At 51.6% G+C, this 21,656-nt stretch overlaps 1 protein-coding gene across 1 annotated transcript in view; it reads left to right on the top strand.

Annotated features, from left to right (window-relative positions):
- The window catches only part of EPHA8 (EPH receptor A8), a 54,322-nt gene that overhangs the window by 12,893 nt on the left and 19,773 nt on the right, over positions 1–21,656 (top strand). The window contains exon 3 of the mRNA XM_036396378.1: positions 9,089–9,752. Within this exon, the coding sequence (XP_036252271.1) occupies positions 9,089–9,752 (664 nt within the window). The remainder of the gene's footprint in view (positions 1–9,088; positions 9,753–21,656) is intronic.

Genomic DNA, 21,656 nt, shown 5'->3' with positions numbered 1-21,656 from the left:
GAGCATCAGGGGGAACAGCCCCAAATGACCAGGAAGCTCCCAACCACCTGGAATCCAAGGAATTTCTGTGAGCACTGGGAACGAGGGGCAGGGGAGCCTCCCCTGTGGATTGCATCTTACAGGAATGGGAGTGCAGACTCACAGCCCTGTGGCATGTCCAGGAGGGATGGTGGCATGGTGACCCCCACGTGAGCCTGCCATCTCCACCAGCTGGATCCTTTCCACACTCTCCCTTCACTTGCATTTCCATGCCCAGGTTTTCCTGACACAGTAGCTTTCTGGAAATAGTAAGTTTCAGATGTCAGGGTGACCTGGCTGGAAGGATTTTGCTCATTCATTTAGTGAACAGAAACAATCCCATAAATACCCACAGGACCAACTGCAAGGCACAGTGGGGCTTTCTGCAGGCACAAAACGTGCAAAATTGGGGTGCCTACCTGGCTGTTGCTGCTGTGTTGATTTTTCATGTCCATTCTTTTTATCCTCTCTCTGAACTAAATGGTCCTAATCTTTTCAATTCCACCTCCCACAGAAATCTTCCCAGGTCTCTAATAATTTTCATTGATCTGTTGCTTGCGACTTTCAGTCCCTGCACTGCTTGAGCAGGAGTGATCAGAACAGTGAATTCATAATAATACCAATGATCAGATTTCTATCAGACTTTATCATACATGTAAATATATTAAACTGTTAACTCAAGTCTAATTTTAGCAGTTAGTTGTTGCAATGATGAGTATCCTGGGAATGTAAGAGATTGAGAGGTACAAGGTCAGAGGGGACTGTGGAACTAATGTGATGTGATCTCCTGCATAAATACGGGCCTTCAGACCTGTCAATTCATTCAGCTCTCAAAGCAGCCCAGCTTTGAGGAAAAAACATCCTTGGCTGCAAAATTGCTGGTGATGGTAAATCCTCCAGGTCCTGTGGTGATGCTGTTAACGCGCCCCTGTTAAAAGCGATCGCTCCGAGGGTTTGCCTGCCTCTGGTCTGCAGCCAGGGACCTTCCTCTGCCTCTGCCTGGGTGAGGCAGATGTTGTCCTCCTCATGGCTGCCCTTGGCTGTCACTGCTGTCCTGTCACTAATCAGCTGTCATCTCATCCCAGCCCTGCTGCCAGATTGTGGCATCCTGGAGGAGCCTGACACACATTCAGGGCTTCCTCTGCTCTCCTGCAAGGGAGAATGTTTTTGGGATTTTCAGGGAGACAGGGCTGTTTTCCATTGTTCACATCTGTCCTTAACCCCTCCCCAGGCAATTCCTCCCCACAGTCAGACCACCTGCTGCTTGCAGACTGCCCAAGGTTATCCTTCTGGGTGTCCCTGTGCCCAGGCCCTTGGTCCCTGTCAGGGGTGCAGGTGGAATCCATTGCATCACTGAGGTGACTTGGGTGAGGATGAATCCACCTGGGCAGGCTGTGCTGGGCTGGTCCTTGCACTCCCAAAGCAGACAAAAGGATTGAGCCTACAGGAGCCTCATTCTCAGCACACCAGGGACTTCCTTGGCCAGCTAAGGTGGAGTATCCTGTACTGGACATTGACAAATCCAGGGATGAATCCAGAGCCCCACCCCATTTGGACTGTCAGCTGTGACTGCAAGGTGACCACAGGGGCTGGGGCTGAGTCTCAGGGCTCTCTACAGCAGATGCCCAGCAGTCCTTCACCAGCAGCCCTTGAACACTAGTACATCTGAGTTCTCCATCTTATTGGTGATGTTTATTAACAATAAATAATAATAGAATGAATAATATATATAATAAATTAAATAATATATAATAAATTAAAGAGTAAGTAAATTTTAAAAAGAGTAAATAAATATAACAAAGAATAAAACAAAATTATAATACTGGATGCCAAAAAAGTAAAAGAAAACCAAAAAGGCTCACAACATTAAATGTTGTATACCACCCAACATCAGAGCCACTTCTTGGCCATGCTGCTGAGTCCTACACGACCTTAGTCAGGCGTGGGGTAACTCCACTGTGCACTTACCCTGTGCTTTTGCCCAAATTTTGGCCCTATTACCAACAGGATGACCACATACCTGTGTGGAAACTGTCTTGAATACCCTCAACTTTTCATATATTTTTCCAGCTGGACGTTTTAATGGCTCCTCTGAACACTGGTCTGGACCATGGTTCATCCTCCATGGGCCATTGCATCACTAATCTGGAAAGTACATCTCACTCCTTTCCCTCCCTGCTGGTCCTTCACCTCCAGGCCCTTTCTGAGTAGGAAATTTGCTCTGGGATCTGTTTGCTGTCACCAGGAGCTGCATTAGGGTGCTGGTGTCTCAGGGAGGCTGGGGTAGAATCCTCGCTGGCAGTGCCAATGCTTTGGCTCTGAGCAGATGCCTCTCAAGCAGCCTCCACAGTGCAGTTCAGGCTTAGGTGGGAGAGATCTGGTGTGATCCCTGCACTAAGAAAGGAACTCCCTTTGCTGGTCACCATCTGTGCCCAGTGCTTTGGGTGTCCCTGGGGCTGTCCCTGCCCCTGCCCCATGCTGTAGCTTTGGGCTGGGGTTGTATAGAGGCATTGTACTGTGAAGCCAGATTTTCATGGAGGTCGTTTATTTTTGCTGCCATTTCCTTAATTTAGATACTCTAGCTGAAAGATTGGTGGCAGTGGCCCCTCATTCCTGCTACCTCCCAGCTGTCCTGCCTGGGCCAGAGTGCAGGATTTCCCCACAGCCTGTCAGCTCCATCCGTGGGCAGACACAGACAGCATCCTCCTGCCAAGGGTCCAGCACTGCTGGCCGAAGTCATGTTTGTTTTGCTTTACCCAGATCTCCATTCCCCCCAGGGCCACCACATGGGTGACAGACAGTAGGAGGTGGGTAGCTCTGCCTGGGTCTTTTCATGGCACTAAGCAGCACAGAGCCTTGGTCCCCAGCCTGAGGAGCTTCTGAAGAGGACTTGTGTCTGCTAGTTCACTGTCTAGTGCCCTATGGCTCGCCCTGTGGCACTTGCAGGTCCTGTCACACCTGGGGATCCAGAGGAAAGGCAGCAGCTTCAGAGGCTTCATCCTCTGACTGGGAGATCCCAGAGCTACCTGCACAGCCAAGGCAAAACTGGACGGGTGCCACTTCATCACACCTGTGGGCAAGGTGAACTTGCCTCTCTGGAAGGTTACTTCCCTCTCTGGCTTTGCCAGGGCCAGCAAGAGCAGAGGAACAGGAGCTGGGAGCAATGGGCACAGTGAGGGTCAGCAGTGCCGTGGGCCCTGGGGAATGTCAGGCCATCAGGGAGCCATGCCTGGCCTGTTTTGACATTTTCTCTTGACAGACAATTAACTGAGGGGTAATTGGCTGTAATTGCTGCTCAGGGGTTTAATTGCATCCCCCCCCTCACCTCCACCCCAGAGACACGTGCAGGAAGCAGAAGGGTCACCGGGAGCATCCCTGTCCCGCAGGCTGCGGTTCCTCTCAATTATAACTTCAAAGGGCTCCCAGGAGCTTTGCAGCTCGCTCCTTTCCCAGAACAATTCCCTTTGCATTGAAAATTAAACTCTTATCAGTGTGGTCAACCCCTTCCCTTGCCATGCCTCCTGTATCCCAGTTCTGCCCAGCAAAACGCCCCAGTGCCCCAGTGCCCTTCTCTCCCTTCTCCTTGCTGGGCACGTGACCTGCTGGATCAGAGGGAGCTGATCGGCCCCTTTGCAAATTGCCTTTCTACTGACTAATTAAAACACTGATGAGATAAGTCAACATATTATTAATAATTATTGTATCGTCTACTTTGATTTACAAAGTCAAACAGGAAATTATTTTGTTCAGACACAGGGCATCTAAGGAGCTTGAATGATGCCTTGCAAAAGGTAATTAGAATGGGAGCACCTTGAGTGCTGGAGGAAGGCCCCCCATGCTGCCCATGACCTCCCCATCCACCCCCACCAGCACCTTCTGTGGTGGCCCCACAGTTTCCCTCTTGCAGCAGGGGCTGGGGTCAGCCCAGAGAGCCGCTGGGCATTGCCACCCAGGCAGCTGCCCCGTCATCTGTCACAGAGTCATGGACTGTCCTGAGCTGGAAGGGGCCACAGCAGGGTCATCAAGTCCAACTCCTGGCCCTGTACAATCCCCAGCAATCCCACCTGGCATGCTCCATGTTGGCTTTGCTGATGGGAATCAGGAAAGAACTTCAGAGGGCTTTGGATCTCCCTATCCCTGCCCCTTTGCTCCTCAGAAAGGGATGTATCCTGAAGCCCCTGGGCACAAGGGTGTTCCTCCTTCATCCTACAGTACCCAGAGAGAACATTGTCAGAAAGGCACCAGATCTGCTGAAATCCTCAGCTGAAAGCACAGACATGGCCACAGGATGGTCTCCCAGCAGTATTTGTGCATTAAGAATGGGGATTTCAGCCCTGGGACTGAGATATTTGCAGAGCTGTCCCTACACACCAGGGGACGTTTTTTACCTGGGTCTGATCCTGCAGCCAACAGCCAGTTCATGGCTGGGATGAGCCTCATCTGTCATGAAGCAGGGTCTCCCTTTGCCCCAAGCTCACTCTGTAAAATCCCATCCCCAGTGTGAGCTGTGCTGTGTCCTTGCTATTCCAGCCCCCTTCAGGTTCATCTCTTCTTCTCAGACCACCAAGAGATATTGGGGCTCTCCCACGTGCCTAGGCCATGTCTCTGCTCTCCTTCACTTTGATGTCCCTGTTGTATTTCTTGGGTTTCTCTTCCAAGCTGGAGCCTCTACCTGGGTCCAGAAGTACCAGCAAGTTACAGCTCAAGCTGTGGTGAAATTAATTTTCTTTGAGGAAAGAAAAAAAAGTGTAGGAAAGGAACATTGGAAAATAAAGATTTAGACTGGTAATTGAGATAAAAGCTCATCTCCCAGTGCTTGTTCAGTAAATCCTGGGTTATTGCTAATTCCCCAGATGCTGGTCACTACCAGTAGTTAATCACCTGCAGTGAAGCTCAGGGTAGTTAACTGCCTGAAAAATCCCTCCTTAGGCACAGCAGTGACTGATTTCATGGGGATTATCTCCATTAAGTCCTCCCATCTAATGATTTATAGCTTCAATAACAGCCTTCTCTTTTTTTCCTCTCCCAGTGACAATGGTGTGAGAAGGTGCCATGGCGTGCTGGGAAGGAAAGCGCTGGATGTCTCAGTGGCCACAAAAGCCTTTCTATGCCAGGCAGACCTGGCATCCCTCCTGGAAGCTGTCCCAGGGCTGGGGACACTCGTTCCTTTGCACTCTAAGGATGGAGGGAGGCTGAGCTGCTGCCAAGGGGACACAGTCTCTCCTCTGCTCCTCCTCCTTCTCCTCTGCTGTGCCACACAGGCCCTGGGAGACTTATAAGACCTTACTCAGCTGCCCAGATATCTGGTGTTTGCATCTCTTGCCTTTCATAATCTGGCAAATATTTTATAACTGGTGTTGACTTTAATTTAAACTATTAGGCAAACTCCTGAATGCAGATGCAATCACATCCTCCCCAGCGCGTGCGCTCACCACGTTAATTATGATGTCCTCATTTCCATCTCGCTGGGGGATCTTATCACACTGCTGGGGCCCAGCTGATCTTTGGTTCAGAAAACCACCTCAGCCCATGAACTGAGAGCCAGCAGTGCCTGAGGCATGCAAGCTGCCTGCATTCCTGAACCAGTGGTACCCAGTGTCACAGAGGTCCCCTCCTGCCCACAGAGCCTGGAACTAAGGTGAAACAGAAAAACCCCTCCAGTCATGGGGATTCCTGAAGCAGGTCCTTTCATCTCCCTTCTGGTACCTAAAAGGGCCTACAGGAAGGTTGGAGAGGGACTTCTTGCAAGGTTAAGCAGTGATAGAATAAGGGATAGTGGCTTTAAGCTGAGGGAGGGTACGTTTGGATTGGATATTGGGAAAAAATTCTTCCCTGTGAGGGTGGTCAGGCCCTAGCACAGGGTGCCCAGGCTGGCCCATCCCTGGAAGTGTCCAATGCCAGGCTGGGCAGGGCTTGGAGCAGCCTGGGATGGTGGAAGGTGTCCCTGCCCATGGCAGGGGGTTGGAACAAGATGGTCACTTCCAATCCAAATAATTTCTTGGATTCTGTGATCCCAAAGGCCCTGTAACTCCTGGGACCTGGCAGGGCCTATGGGACCTTGGTTGACCTGTGACACGCTGGGAAGATGAATCTGTGGCATGTGAGCCATGAGCTCAGGTAGCCTGCCTGCCCCATTCTTAGTGCACTTTCCCTGCAGGCCAAGTGTGGCATTTTGGGCTGGTCTCAGACTGGGATCCCAAGGGACTGTGGGACAGAACTGACAGTGCAGCTGCTGGGCAAAACAGCACTAAGTTTGAAAGAGTGATGGTGCATATGCAAACTCTCCAAATTCACCTCAGAGGGTGGACGTGTGGCTGATACTGACTGTTGCTGGTACTTAGAGATGGGCATTTATCTCCTGCTCTGTCAACAGGGAGGATGCTGCCAGCTCTGGGACTGCCACATGGGGACTGCCATGTGGGGACGTGGCAGTAGTAAGCTCCATCTCCTCTGCCAGATTTAGGAGAGAATGTCTGGAGACCAAAACCAACCAGATGACCTGGATCCAAAGCATTTTGGTGCTCACAATCACCTCATCTTTCCCTTGCCCGACCCCCGTAGAGAGCCCTGCCAGCCCAGGCAGTGCCGAGGGGAGATGGCTGTGCATTGTGGGGACATCCCTGCTCACCCCCACAGCTCTGCCCTCACACTGTGTGGCTCCTTCCGTGCACAGCTCTGCTTCCCTTTCCCTGGGAAACTCAGCAGGGAAAAGACAGGAAACAGATGTTGTGTTAATTTGTGCTCAATTAATTTCGACAGCAGCTTCCACCCCCTCGGAAGCACCGCAGCAGCCTGAGCGCCAGTGGGTGTGGGACTGGGGACTGCTCTGCTCTGCAGCACTGCCAGTGGCTGGCACACACTGCCAGTACCCCTGTGCCCCCCGGCCAAGCAGCAGGGCAGGCTCCTGGGTGTCACAGCACCTTTGACAGGCTCGTCCCTGGGCTTGGGACGCTGAGGGCTGCTGCCCTCATCCCTCTGGCCAAGCAGACCTGTAGCCTGGCCCCTTTCCATGTTGTCCACCTGAGTACTGGAGTGCAGGGCATGTTCCCAGTGATCCCAGGACAAACCTGGGCATTTCTGGGAATTCAGAACACAATTTTTTTAAATGCATCACAAAACATATTTCTTCCCTGGGAATGGTTTGATTTTGACCCCCTTTGCCAGCATATTCCCCTTAAAATGAGCTTCCATTGTAGTTTGCACCTGGAGCTGCTGCCTTTTCCAGGTTGCTTTAATCTCTTTAGGACAGAGAAGCAGAGTTTTCTCCTAAATGCAGGAGAAAACTGGAGATGCTGGAGAAAACTGAAGAGGTACATGACTGGAGTGAGTGTTTGATCACCCTCACATGAGCAGAAGACATGATAACACGTCCCCAGAAGTAGCAGGTCAGGGAGGTCAAACAAGGAAGGACATTCCCATCTGAGAGGGGAGAAGGGAGTGACTGTTTTACAGGTATCACTGAGACCTCTTTCCTGTATCTCTTATGTTCTGGAGGCGTGCTGCCCTCTCCTAGCCCTCTCCCTGCACTGCTGGCAGCCACTCAGCAAGGCTGGCAGGTGCAGGTCCCAGGGATCTGCATCCTTGTCAGCTCCCACATCACCGGGGTGAAGGCTGCAGGCTCACCTCCTTTGAGCAGAGCATCCTTCTCTTGGGACTGCTGGTTTGTGTCTAATGAAACAAAGTCACCACTTGCATAAGAAAACACCATTTTTGCCCTGTCAGAGCAAGCCTAGAGGTTTATTTTAAAGTACTTAAAATGCTGCCTAAAAGATTTGTTTTCCTGCTCTGTGCAGCATGGCTGGGGATTTACCTGGCTCCCCCAGGTAAATCCCTGATTTACCTGGGATAGCTGGGTACACACGGGTGCCGAGATGGGGGCTGCTCCCTGCCAGCTTCCAGGCAGAGCCAGGACCCCAGGAAGGTGCTGGAGGAGGATGCTGAGGCTGGGGGTAGAAAGGTGGTGATCATTTGGAAGGCAAAGGAGCAGGAGTGCCAGAGCCTTCCCCAGTTTCTGCAGCATTGCATCTGAGGCCTGTCACTTACAGCTGGATTGGGCATAGGGGGTGGGACTTCAAAGCCTGTTTCTATGTTTGGGGAAAAGCCAGATGGTTTGAAGTTCTCTCTGCTCCTCTTTCTCCTCCCTTTCTCTCCTAAGAATTCAGGGGTCCCACATCCGTCCATGGGGGTATGATTGGAGTACCTGGTTTGAGCAGAAATGTGAGCTAAAGAGGTGGTGAGAAGCCCCCAGTGCAGCAAAAGTCTGTGTGTCCTGGTGAGGCATTTGGTGAGAGTGGAGAGGGAGATGCCAGGCAAGACTGAGCCCCCAGAAGCGTCATGTAGCTCCCAACAGCTAAGTTCTACTTGTTCCTCACCCATGGAACTCATATCCAAAATATCACTACTTCTTCTCACTTCCTATCACTTAAACCCATTTAGCTCCCTCCCTTGTGTGACGCCCTGTCCCTCCGAACTCATCCAGACCACCTTCCATTGCAATCCTGCTTGCTGCAACCTGCTTTTGCCAGTATCTCTTCCCCAGGTTTGCCCTGCAGCCACAAGTATATGGAATTTTCACCCCTGAGCTGTCAAGCCATGAACATTCTGGTTCCCAGAGCCAGCCCTGATCCAGCCTCTCAGCTGGGTTGGGCACTGTGGGCTCACACTGAGGAGCCACACTGGCACCACCTTGCAGGGAAGAAGAGACCTCTGAGCCCCCATGAGTCCACATTTCTTGCTGACAGTCCTGTGCTCAGTACATGCTTCCCCTTCACCCTCTGGTATCCACCCAGAAACTCCTTCTCCAGATGGAAAGCACCCAGTTTGGTTTGTGCATGGGCAGTGCATGAGCCAGTGGAGATCCAGGTGAGCACAAGGCAGGTGGTTCCTGCTGCTGCTGGAAATGACCACCCAAATTAGTGCAGCTAATGAGTGCTCCTCATTTCCCTTTGCTCTGTGGCAGCAGTGACCTCCCATCCAGACAGAGGAGCAGAGATGGCACACATCCCTGCATGCTCCCTGCTCCCCCAGGAGTTGGGAATATCTGGAATGACCCGTTTTCTCTATCCTGCAGTGGGATTCGATCAATGAAATGGATGAGTTTTTCAGCCCCATCCACACCTACCAGGTCTGTAACGTCATGACCCCCAACCAGAACAACTGGCTCCGGACCAACTGGGTGCAGCGGGACGGGGCGCGGCGGGTGTACGCAGAGATCAAATTCACGCTGAGGGACTGTAACAGCATGCCAGGTGTGCTGGGCACCTGCAAGGAGACCTTCAACCTTTACTACATGGAGTCTGACCGGGACCTGGGCACCAGCACCCGCGAGAGCCAGTTCCTGAAGATCGACACGATCGCAGCAGACGAGAGCTTCACCAACGTGGACCTGGGCGTGCGGCGCCTGAAGCTGAACACGGAGGTGCGGGGCGTGGGGCCGCTGAGCAAGAGGGGCTTCTACCTGGCCTTCCAGGACATCGGGGCCTGCATTGCCATCGTCTCGGTGCGCGTGTACTACAAGAAGTGCCCGGCCACCGTGAGGAACTTGGCGTCCTTCTCCGAGGCTGTGACCGGGGCAGACTCGTCCTCCTTGGTGGAAGTGCGGGGAGAGTGCGTGGGCCATTCCGAGGAGAGGGACACCCCCAAAATGTACTGCAGTGCCGAGGGAGAGTGGCTGGTGCCCATCGGGAAGTGTGTGTGCAGTGCTGGCTATGAAGAGCAGCGGGATTCCTGCATGGGTGAGTACCTGCAGTGCCTGCAAGGGAAGGGGTGGCTGCAAGGGGCTCTTGCCTCTTTGGGGAAGGGCTGAAGACAGAAGCCTGCTCACAGAAACTGGGACAGCCAGTCTCTGTGGAGGCCCAGGGCTGTCCATGCCTTTGCTGGCTGGCTTGATCCTTCCAAAATATGTGGCTGGTGTGACTGACAAACTCCCTGGGAGTTCCTGTGGCTCTGACAGGTCCTGGTGCACAGGGCAGGGCTTTGAGATGGGGACTGGCTGGCATCAGGACAGGGGCTGCTCTGGTTCCATCTTTCTGTACCATGGATCACTGGCCCAGAGATCCCAGCTCAGTGCCCCCAGCAGCTCTGACTGCTGCTGAGATCTCTGGTGTGCTCCAGCAAGGCACTACTTGGCCTCTCCAAAACACCCACTGCTGGAATGGGTTTAAAAGGGAGAAAAGCAAAAAGGAAAACACTGAGCTTTCATGGAACAAGGTCATTGCCTCCATCTCTCACCTCCCAGGGCTGCTGCAGAGCCCCTCATGCAGGGGTGTGGGGAGCCTTCCCAGGGGCCCTCAGTGCCACTGGGCAGCTTTGAGCTGCCAACTGAACAAACTGTGATAAGGAAGTGGGGTGACCAGCATCAGCACAGGGATGTGTGCATACAGAGCACGGGCTCCCCGGGAGAGCCCTCCACACAGATTTGTTTGCTCTCTGTTTCTTCATGGGATGTGTTGAGGGGGAGCAGCACAAATATGAGTGCGGGGCCTTTGTTTGAGTTTCATGGTAACGTCAAGTTAGGGAGGCTTGGCTCAAGGTCAGGACGTCCAACACCACACTGGAATGGATCCAGGGGCTGCTGGGACCCACGTTGGCTCCTGCAGGTCTCCAGTTACAGAGTGGGAAGGATGGGCAGAATAAATGCTTTTATGTCAAACTCCTTCTGTCTGTGACAGTCGATTTGAAAGTTGTCCTGGGATAGATCTAATAACTCAGAAAAGGTCTTCCATCATGTTAAAGAGTGGGTGCAAGATGTATGTGGGGCCAGGTGTGTGCTACTGCAGGAGAGGGCACTGGCATGGGCCTCCTGGTTGGCTGTGCTAGCCCCACCACTACAAGGAGCTGCAAGTTGGCTCAGACAGACAAAACAGCCCTTCCTCTTGTTCCCCTCCAGCAGTCCTGTACGGCACACTCTGCCCCAGGACATCCCCACCCCAAAGGTAGGAGGCTGAGCAAGGCTGTGGCATTGGTGCTGGGCTCTGCCTGCCTCATTTTCATGTGATTCCTTGGATAGGTTTGCTCTCTCCTGGCAGTGAAGCTATGGCAGCGCCCCTTCTCTGCCCTCCTGTCTGTTTCTGGTGGGATTGCTCCTACCACAGGCATGGCACAGGAGGAAGTGTGGTCCAGCATGTGTCCCCAGGTGGCTCCACAGACAGCTCAGACCCAGCAATGCTCTCTGGTAAAACTCTCCAAGCCTTGTGGCATCAGAAACAGACAGAAATGTCACTGGACTTTCTCTGACATCAGTGTTGTCTCACCCTCCTGCCTTCCCTGTACCATTTTTCTGGCTCCAGCACAGTTTGATGACCCAACATCGAAGGAACAGGGGCAGCACCTCCTTTCCTGCATCTCCTTTGGTGGGGCAGCACGACATATATTTACACATGAAGGCAAACAGATGCAAATGTCTCATCTTGTGCCTGATTGGGGCAGAGTTCATTTTTCAGGCTGAAAAGTGCCTTTTGGGGATGATTTATAAGCCCAGCAGATCTGTTGGAGCTGGAAATTAGCCATTTTAATTGTCAGGCGGATAAAAGCAGGATTCCAGTGGCTGTCGCCCCAGCAATTTTTCATTCTTGGTCACAGGGATGAGATGGTATAAATCACTCCTTGTGGCCCTAATAATCTTTCTATAAATATCAGGGAAATTCATTTTTTGCTTGGGGAGAGGAGGTGTGGAGGGGGAGAAATTAGAGAAGATACTTTGCCTCTATGGCAGTGTTTAAAATCTGATTCCAAATTAATTTCCTTCTGCCTTTCACAGCCAGACGCCTTATTTGTCAAAGCTAAAGATATTTGAATAGTGGAGGTTTCTTCCTCTCCTCTTTAACATTCATTTTCCTAAGGGCCTGCCAGAGTGATGGAAGACAGTTCAGGAAACCAGACCATAGCCAGGGGTGTTCCCAGCCCTTCAGAGGAGAAGTAAGGCAGTGCCACAGACTTGGGGAGGAAGGGGTGAGGTGGGACATGGCGAAAGATGTATAGGAACATTAGGAACTTCTTTGCCTTTCATCCCCATTACAGAGTTGTAGAATCCCAGACTGGTATGGGTTGAAAGGGATCTTAAAGCTCATCCTATTCCACCATCTCTCATGGGCAGGGACATCTTCCACTTGACCAGGTTGCTCCAAGCCCTGTCCAGCCTGGCCTTGCAGGGATGGGGCTTTGCTGTCATCTATCATGTTGGATCCTTCACTGCCCTTTTTTGGGGCAGGGGGATGGTGGCTGGGGTCTCTGACTCCTGCACTCATCCCAGCAGGATCCACATTTTGCCTTGCTTTGATGTCCTGCTGTTTGCAATAAGGATGTGAAGGGCAGTTTCCACAGGATTGAGGGGGCCAGATCTCAGCCCAGGGTCACTGGGATCAGGATTGTCTGAGGATGCCAGCTGGCTTGGCACTGAGTGTGTCACAACCCCCACACACCAGACATTTGTCCCTAAATCTGTGCCTAATGCCTTGGCCAGATTCCTCTCCAGAGAACCCCCTTCTCCAGCTGGGACTGGGCACATGTGCTACAGTACCTTACTGGACAGATATGGGATTTGAGCTGGAATTCCTACATCTGTTGATGACATCCTGGGGTCTGCCAGCTCCTAACATTCCCAACATTTAGCCCCACAGTATCTTGTGCCACAGCCACCACAAGGATAAAACTCCTCCTGGCACAGCACGGCCCACTTGTTTTTCCCTCTGTTTTCAAGGTTCTGAAGGACTTTTCTTCCCTCACCCCCTAACCCACAGCCTCGGACTGCTCTTTGCTCCTTGAAATGCAACAGTCCACACAGAACACATTAACATCTCTTACACACTGCAAATAGCAACTGTTCTGCCTAAACAGCAGAATAAGCAAGAGCAGGAGGGAAAGGGATCTGTCCCAGCAATTTATCAGATAAGGAGACAATCGGCATAATTCACCTTATTGATATGCAACTGCTGTGCAGGACACATAGATACCCATTTCAATAAAGTCAGTGCAATTAGAGGGATGGGAAAGGGGAGCCTGGTTGTGCTTCTGTGGGCAGGGAAGGGCACATAATCCACTTCCCCAAAGGCTGAGAGCTGGAGCATTGGTACCCTGTCCTGTGTGTGGATGGATGGAGAGGTGGACATGGAGGGTCAGACAGGTGGGGGCAGTGGCTCTTCAACCACATCCCTCCTACCCTCTTTGGGGAGGGCTGTCAGGCTCCTGAGCCACCAAGACCTTGGGTTTTGGTGGTGGTCCTTGGTGGATAGACCTTGGTCCTTGGACCATGTAATTCCATGGTCCTTGCATGAGGGTCCCCTTTTTGAGCCAAGTCCTGATTATTTCTTGGGCTGCGTCTCTCACCAGGTATCAGTGAGCAAAACTTCAAGTTGGGCTAAAATCTGTTCAGCTGCTCACAGGTTGTACATGCAGAGGGAGTTTGTTTGCAGCATCAGCAGCAGTGCCATGGCTATAGATCATGGTTCTGCTCTCTGGGAGTTGACACAAACCCATCCAGCATCCAGCCATGGGGGACCCCCAGGAGCACAGAATCTCCCAGGAAGGGTTTTTGTTAATAATCAAGTAGAAAAGAGGGCAGGCCCTCTTTCCTGTTGTCAGAGTGGGTGGATGAGCCTTTGGCAGAAATGCCACTCTCAAAGAGCTTCTTTGTTGAATATCCAGGGCTTTCAGGAGCTGTTCAGACATTTCTGTCTGAAGTTTGGAAACAGGCATCTTATCCTCTGGGTATTCTGGTTGCTCTGGCTGCTTTCCCTCCATTCTTGGGACCTTCAGTTTGGCTGTTCCCTTTAGATGGAAAATGCTGATGAGGGAGCAGGAACTGAGCAATTCCTAATTCCTGCTCCAGCAGCCCATTTGTACATGAAGATGGGCGTTTGTAGCCTGAGTGAGAACAGCCACCAAACACAGGTCTGATGTGTGTGGCTGAACAAGGATCTGGCCCTGGGTTAGATTTTACCCAGCTCTGCTTCAGCACGAAAATGGCCTTTTTCCTCTGGGCAAAGGAGAGGGACACTGCCACTGATGGGACCCTTTCCCCTCCAGCCCCCAAAATGAAGGATAGGTGGGAACAGACGAAGGACTGCTGAGCTCTCTCGTGCCTCCTGTGGTACACAGCTGGTGGAAATGGATCTGGAGAGTCTGGTTAGCAATCTGGAAGCCAGTTAATTTTTTCCAGTTGGTGGAATTCATGCTGATGAACCAATCAGCAGATTTAATGTACCTTAAAACTTCCTTGTGGGCAACTTTAATCGAGCAATTAAAGCACCACAGCATTGCTAATTAAGAGGAGAAAATACCCAGCTTGGTAATTATGTGCTTGTGAATACAGTTTTGTATCCATGGACATTTTTGAAGGAAGTCCCACAGCTGGTGGGCAAGGGGGGAGCAGAGCTGTGTGAAAGGAGGGGAAACCCTATCCAGCTGCACCCCATGTTCTGTGCTGGGGGCAAAGCCTGGAACAGGGGCAGGGAAAGCCCTGGAAACACCTGAGGAGAAACATGCCAGGAGAAGGCACTGGATGGGGATTGGAGCAGCCTGGTCTACTGGAAGGTGTCCCAGCCATAGGTGGAATGAAATGGGCTTTAAGGTCCCTTCCAATCCAAACCATTTGGTGATTCCATGATTCTATGAGAATATCCTGTTATGGCAGCTCCAAGCAAACATATTGGAAGATGTTTCAGTTTTCATGGAGTGGATTTCAAGAGGAATTTCTGTGCAAGTCCCAGCACACACATGGTAGGCCCAAGCCACAGCCTTACCTGCCTGCAGCATCCTCTGCCTGCTGTCTGGTACCAGGCTGCACCTGGTACCCAGAGCTGGTGGCACCAATGCCCCAGGTGTCCCACACAGAGGGGCTCTGCCATGAGTGTACCAAGACAAAGCTTCCAATGCAAGGAGCAGAAACAGTTCCAAAGTGGTGCTATGGGAGTTATGCAAAAGTCCTTTCTGTGATTCCAGGCAACAGAATCAAAAAAAGTTGGTGACTTATAAGATTTTCATTGTGGTTTGCAAGGCCATCAGGTGCTCTGTAAAATACAGGGAATACTTGCTGGTGAGATCATGTCACCTCCTGGTTATCCCAAAGCTCTGCATCCTCCCAAGAAAGAAAGAAAGAAGCCAGTTTGTCTTCCAAGATGCATAAGCTGTGACTATCTAGGAGCACAGAATCATAGAAAGGTTTGGGGTGGAAGGAACCTTAAAGCTCATCTCCTTCCAAGCCCCTGCCATTGGCAGGGACACCTTCCACTGTCCCAGGCTGCTCCAAGCCCTGTCGAGCCTGGCCTGGGACACTTCCAGGGATGGGGCAGCCACAGCTGCTCTGGGCACCCTGTGCCAGGGCCTGCCCACCCTCACAAGGAAGAATTTCTCCCAATATACCATCTAAACCTGCTCTCTTTCTTTTTTTCATTAGGAAAGACTTTTTCCTGTAGAGGCTTATCCAGCCTTGGGGTGGGACCCTTGGATTCACACTTGTCTCGTACCAGGATCTCCAGCTCACTGTCACAGACCTGGCTTCAGGCTTGGAGCCCAGGGATGCTGGGCTGTGTGTGTGTAGCTAATTCAGCCCAGTGAGATCACTGGAGAAGGCAGGAGGCAGGACAGAGTGATCCCAGGATCTCCAGCATCACTCCCACCTCTAAAATGCAGCGGCTAATTGCATTTGCTTGGAAAACAAAACAAAGCAGAACCCCAGCACCTGAACCCGTTCACTTATTTTTCTGCTAAGGAACAAACAAAAAGGATGGAGCTGCCTGCAGAGCACCACTGTATCTCACCAACACAACAATATAGGGTTTGTCCTTGGCTGAATATTTTGTGTGCCACTTTTCCTCTGAGTTTTCTGTGTTTCAGTGCTGACAGAAATGAAGGGTGAGAATGATAGTGAGCTGGAGTTCAGGGTAGTGATGGGGATTAATCAAATTTTATTTGTGCTTAGCAGGTCTCTGTGTCCCTCTGAGAAGTGGTGAGGAGCAGCTGGGCTATGATGGATGAGGACATTCACCAGTTTGGGAATGTGGGTTTTTTTCAGAGGATTTTTATTTTGAACTCTTCCATAAAACTTGGCTGCCTTTGGGTGGTAAACACAGGCTGTTCCTCTGGATTTCCAGTGTGCACGTGCCTGGGAAGCTGTTGTTGGGGAGTCAGGACACAGAACACAAGAAAGACCTGGAATTTTGCACCAGTCCTTACACTGGAGATAGTGTAGCACAGTACGGGGCAAGGACCTCAAATTCCCCACTGGCACATTCAGAGGTTTGGTGAGATGGCCTTGCATGGAGAAGATTCTCCTCATCCCACAGAGCAGGAGGGCCCTGCCAGAAACTTGTTCTGCCCTTGGCAGGAGCTCCAGATGCCACTTATGACACTGTTTGTGTCAGGGCTTCTTCCCCTTCTGAAAACTGCTGCTGCCACTTCTGCAGGAAGGAGAAAGATCCAAAGGCTGGTGGAGCTCAGCAGAGGGGACCAAGGGCTGTGCTGGCCCTGGCATGTCTGGGCACCCTCATTTTACAGCTGAGCCCCTCTACACATCCACAGCCATATGGATGTGCTGAAAGGGCTCACATGCCCCCCAAACTGCACTCCAGCTCCTGCCAGAGATGGGATGAAGCTCTTGGTGTCCCGTGTGTCCTTTCCTCTTTCATGCCTTGCAATGGACACAGAGTTACCTCCAGCACTGTCACCCTTCAGGCGTGACACCCCTTCCTCTAGACTGCGTTTTCTGGGTTTGCTTCTGGTCTGGTGAAATCTGTGGGGTTATTTCAGAAGCTTTGGATACTTCTGTCTAAAACTCTTTGACAAGACTGAGTTTGGGAAACAGCTTTTTTCTAATTCTGGCACTAGGCTGCCTGTTTCCATCCTACTCCAGCAAGCTGTAGCCTTTCCCTGGGTAAGCTTTATAAAAAAGCCTTTGCTCTGAGCATGTCAGGGTGTCTCACCTACACAAGTCTTCACAGCCTCACCTCCACTCCCACAGAGGGATGTCTGCACCAGGCAGCAGAGCAGCACTCATAGCAAACTGGGACTTGGGTGTTTCCTGCTTTTATTTTTCATTTTTTTAAGATGTAGGAAAGAGAAGAGTGTCAGGTGTGTGTCCAACAGTACTAAAATCAGGCTGAATGGGGATGTGAGCAATCTGGTCTAGTGGAAGGTGTCCCTGCCCATGGCAGGGCAGGGGAGCACGATGGTTTTTGAGGTTCCTTCCAAACCAAACTGCTCTGGGATTCTGGAATTCTATGCTAGAGGTGTGGTTCTAAGTGATTCTGACTCTAAGACCTGCTGATTTTTCTATGGCAGCATCATGCAGATTTCTAGTTTGGGATGCAGCCAGTCTGTGCAACTGCAGTTCTAGTTTTCCCAGCACTACAAGTGGAATTACTCCACTTGGAAGGCCAGGACCCTCCTAAATATAACTTGTTCTGGTGGCAGTGAAATCTGGGTATCACCAAGAAGGATGGAGGGTGTCCTTTGCTGTGTGTGCCATTTGCTGGGAGCCCCAAGCACAGGGTCCTTCTGGCTTTGCAAAGCTTTCATAGGTAAAAAATTCCTCTTGTTTCCCCCTCTGAAAGACTCGGGGGTACAATGGGGTGTGAAGTGGGTTAATTGTGGGAAGAAGGGCCAAGAAGTGGGGAAGTGATATGAGGTGGAGTCTGGGGCAATAGGAGACAAGTTCAGGGGTGTGTAGTGGTGAGATGGGTTGTATTGGGGATGGGAAGATCTGTGAACTGTGCAAAGGGGCTGCAAGGTGGTACTGGGGCTGTGGACAGGCTAATGTGGTGCCCAGGGACCACAGGTGACCAGGGCTGAGGCAGAGTGGAGACAAGCAGCACAAGGAGGGTATGTGAGCACCAGCAGGCCCTAGGGCAAGGCATGACCTCTGGACCAGGAGATGACTTGAGAGCACCAGCCCAGCCAGGCCCCCAAACTCCCTCCAGGCCACAGAGCCTGGGCTGACCTGGGATTGCAGGGAAAGGGGAGCACAGCCCTGCTAAAACAGAAGATTTTGGGCAATGAGGCAAATGTGTCATTTTAAGACATGACTGAGAATAACTGGCTTCTGTTTCAGTGTCTGTGTCATATGGGAGCTGAGATTTGAGGCATCATGCTGAAACTGGATTGAAAGGAGGCTGGGATTTTCTGTGCTGGCTTGTGCAGCCTGGGGGGCTCTGGGACTGGTGCCTGTCTCTGGCTGTCACAGTGGCTGCGACACCTTTATTTCCATCTCTATCTCTTCCCAGCATGGCCAAAGGGAGATACATGGCTGCTCTTCTGCTGCTTGCAGATGCCCAGATCTGTTGAAGGGTCAGGAAGGGTGGCACCAGTGTCACAGAGCTGCCCCATGTCACCCTCAGCCATGCCCTCACCCTGCCCAGACCTCCTGGGCAGAGGACAGAGCCAGGAGAGACTGACATGAGGGCAGTGCTCGCATTTGCAGCCCTGCTGGAGCAGCCCTTGGTGGTCCCACCAGGGCCACCTGCAGAGCTCTGCTTCCAGGCAGCACTTGAGAGGGAGAGGAGCAGCTCATTCCCTGCTAGCGGATCCTTGACAGGTCCATCCATCATCTCCTGAGCTCTGCCAGCTTATTAGCAGATGTTGTCCTGTCCCCAGAGGATGGAGGGGGAGTGAAACAAATGGACCGAACTCCAGATGGCTGGCAGGGCCCTCCACGTTCACTGTTCCTGAGACAAACCTGCTGCTGCAGGGTCCTTTGGGCAGGTGACACATGACAGTGGGGCTGGTGGGCTGGGAAAACAGGCAAGGTGTGCAGTGCAGGGTGGGGGGATCAGTGCAAGCCCCACGGGATAGACCCAGACAGGTCTGGAGTGATCACAGGGGACTCACCTGTGCAATACAGGGCTAGAGATGTGCTCTGCCCAGCACAGGTTCAACACTGGGGTTTGTAGGCTCTGCTGGTGACACCAGGATCACCCGGGTGCCTGGGCTGCAGGAAGAATGCAGGTGTACAAGTCTTGGGCTGAGTGGCAGGTGAAGGGCTGCTCCTGTCCCACCGTGCATGTGAGATCAAACTGCAGGGACGGGCAGCTGGGGCTGCCACTGGGACATTGCAGCACTTCTGGTGGCTCACAAAGAGGCAGGACCTGAGATCCTCAGATTCAGAGCAAAGGAGTCTATCACATAAAATAATAGGAGTAAAAGAAACCCTCACCTTCCCCAGGGCTCCAGGGAGGGCACTTCTGGCAGGTGGCCATAGTTGACTGCCGTGAAAACAGCAGAACAACTACTCTGCACCTCTCTGCTGGATGGCTGCAGACTTGGGAGGCTTCTGTGTGTGTCACAACCACGGCTGTGGAGCCCAGTGTGTTTTAGACCTGGTGCATTTGATTGAATTTTTCCTACTGGTCACGGCTCTGCTGTTTGCTCTTCCCAGAGCTAACTTGAGAGGTCCTGGCCTTTCACATGTCACTGTCATGGCATGAGAGAGCTCAGTCCAGAGCAGGACATGCCTGGCATCCTGTACTGAAGGTGTCTCATACTATGTGCAGGTTGGAGCTGGTGCCCTCTCCCCTGAAGGCTTTGCACATGTCCTGCTTCCCTCAAAAGTGAGCACTGAGACACTCAGAAGTGCATGACCCCCTGAGCAGTGCCTGTCCCAGCACCAGGTGCTCCCCAGCCCTCCCTGCGTGCTCATGCTGTCCATGTGCTGGGAGCTGGCTCCTGATGGCTCTGCCCTGGTGCACAAATTCACCTGTAATTTGTCATTTAGTATAATTTTCCCCTTGAATGCATCTAAAATAATTGTGACTCATTGCTACAGGTAATTAATGGGTTTTTTACAGCATTAAATGCTAAGTGATTACAATTGCTCCGTGCAAATCTGCTGTGCTTTGTGTTCCCATCCTTCCTGCTGCCTGTCTTTTCCTACCTGAGGTAGCACTGATTTCTCTGCCCTTAATTAAATAGCAGTGGAGGGAAGCACTCCAGTTCCTCTGGAGCCACAAGTGGCTGGTTGCTGCATGGGTAGAGATGATGGTTTGCAGGTCCAAGGGACATTCACACAAGTTAAAGGCAGCAGTTCCTGTCCTGCACCTGCCCAGCACTGACTGGGGCTGTCCCATTGCTCAGCTCCCATCCGCGCTCATGCAGTGTCTTCATCCTTTCCCACACAGGAAAACTGGAAATTTTCTTTTTTATGATTTATTTTGGGAATTTGGTTCAGTTTTTTCCCACCATCTGGCTGCCCCCCAGATTTGTCCCCACATGAGAATAGGGTGTATCTGCGCTCACATGATGCAGACTGGAGGGTGCTGCATCAGGGGCCACTTGGCAAGGGCAGAGTCCTGAATTTCTTGGTATCCTCAGGACCAGTCAGCACCAGAGCCTGCCAAATGTCTCCGGCTATCCTTGGGAGGACATGAAATCCCCTGAAAATCTGCATCCCCCGTGTTGTCTCCTCTCCTGATGCACTTGAGGACGTGAAAGGTGCCAGAAGAGCTGAGGAACAAAACCAGCCCCAAGCTGCTGCAATTTCACATCTGCCTTCCCTTGCATCTCCAATTTTGGGCATTTCTACTCCTTGCCCTGATGCCCTTTGGGGAGTGCAGAAGCAGAAATTTAGGAACAAAGTCTGGAACTGCTGGTCTTTGCTGAACCAAGGTGTGACACCAGCCTGTGCCACCACCTCTGGCACATCCAGCACGTGCATCCTGTCAGTGGTATCACTGCTGCTGTTAACAAAGCATTTGGTGTAAAAGTGCCACAGAAACTGGTGACAGAGCCCAGAGAGGGACCAGCAAGTGCTCCCCACACCAGGGATACGTGACTGGAGCACTGCCTTCAGCTGCCATTACTAGAGTGGCTCAGTTATAAAAAGGCCCTTGTGTCACTGTACAGTGTGTGAGAGGTGGAATATGCTGGTAGCATCAGTCCAGGGAGATCTGTGGCAAGGAAAGGAGTGTTATTAATAAGAAAACAAATCAGCACCTTGAAACAGAACAAACAGCATGGAGGCACACAGCCCACTGAGGATGCTGGATCACAAAAAACCCTTTTACATGCCTGAAAGCAAAGATTGAGGCTGTACGCAAATCTGGCCACTGGAGGTAAAGATGAGAAAATGAAGGTATTACTACCTCAGTGGGAAAAACAGAGATGAGTCAGAGTCAGGAATAATCCTTGAATCACTAGAACTGGTCCTAAAAGTACCTCATGAGCACAGGGACCCAGACAGAGCCTGCTTTCCCTTATTTGGAATCTAAGTCTGCAGGAGAGGGCAGATCCTTCCACCCCGAGACAGATACCTGACGTGCCACATGTCCCTCTTGAAGAAATCGATTTTTAACGAGAGACAAGCTGTTTGTTTGTGTGACAAATGATCTACTTGAGGGGCAGCTGGGAGAAGGGGTAGGATGAAGCAGAGCAATGGGTGTGAGATGAGCTCCTGTATCAGGAGGAGGCAGAGGAACTGCAGGCAGGTTGTATTGTCAGAAAAAAACTTTTTTCCAAGGCTGTCTCATTTGGCCTGAATTTCCCTCTGCCTCCAGAGGGAGGGCAGCAGGCGTGCAGTGCCTTTTTGCTGTACTATGCAACCAGAGAGGCTCTTTCCCTATCCTTTTGTGTAAGAAAACTTATTGCTCTGTGTGGCAGCACCCCAGGGTCTTACAGAGGGACATGTACCACGTTCCAGATGTGGAAAATTTAAT

The sequence above is a fragment of the Molothrus ater genome, chromosome 23 (assembly GCF_012460135.2).
Source record: "Molothrus ater isolate BHLD 08-10-18 breed brown headed cowbird chromosome 23, BPBGC_Mater_1.1, whole genome shotgun sequence".
Lineage (NCBI taxonomy): Eukaryota > Metazoa > Chordata > Aves > Passeriformes > Icteridae > Molothrus > Molothrus ater.
Note: the sequence above shows the minus strand (reverse complement) of the source record. Positions and strands in the feature narration are given on the sequence as shown.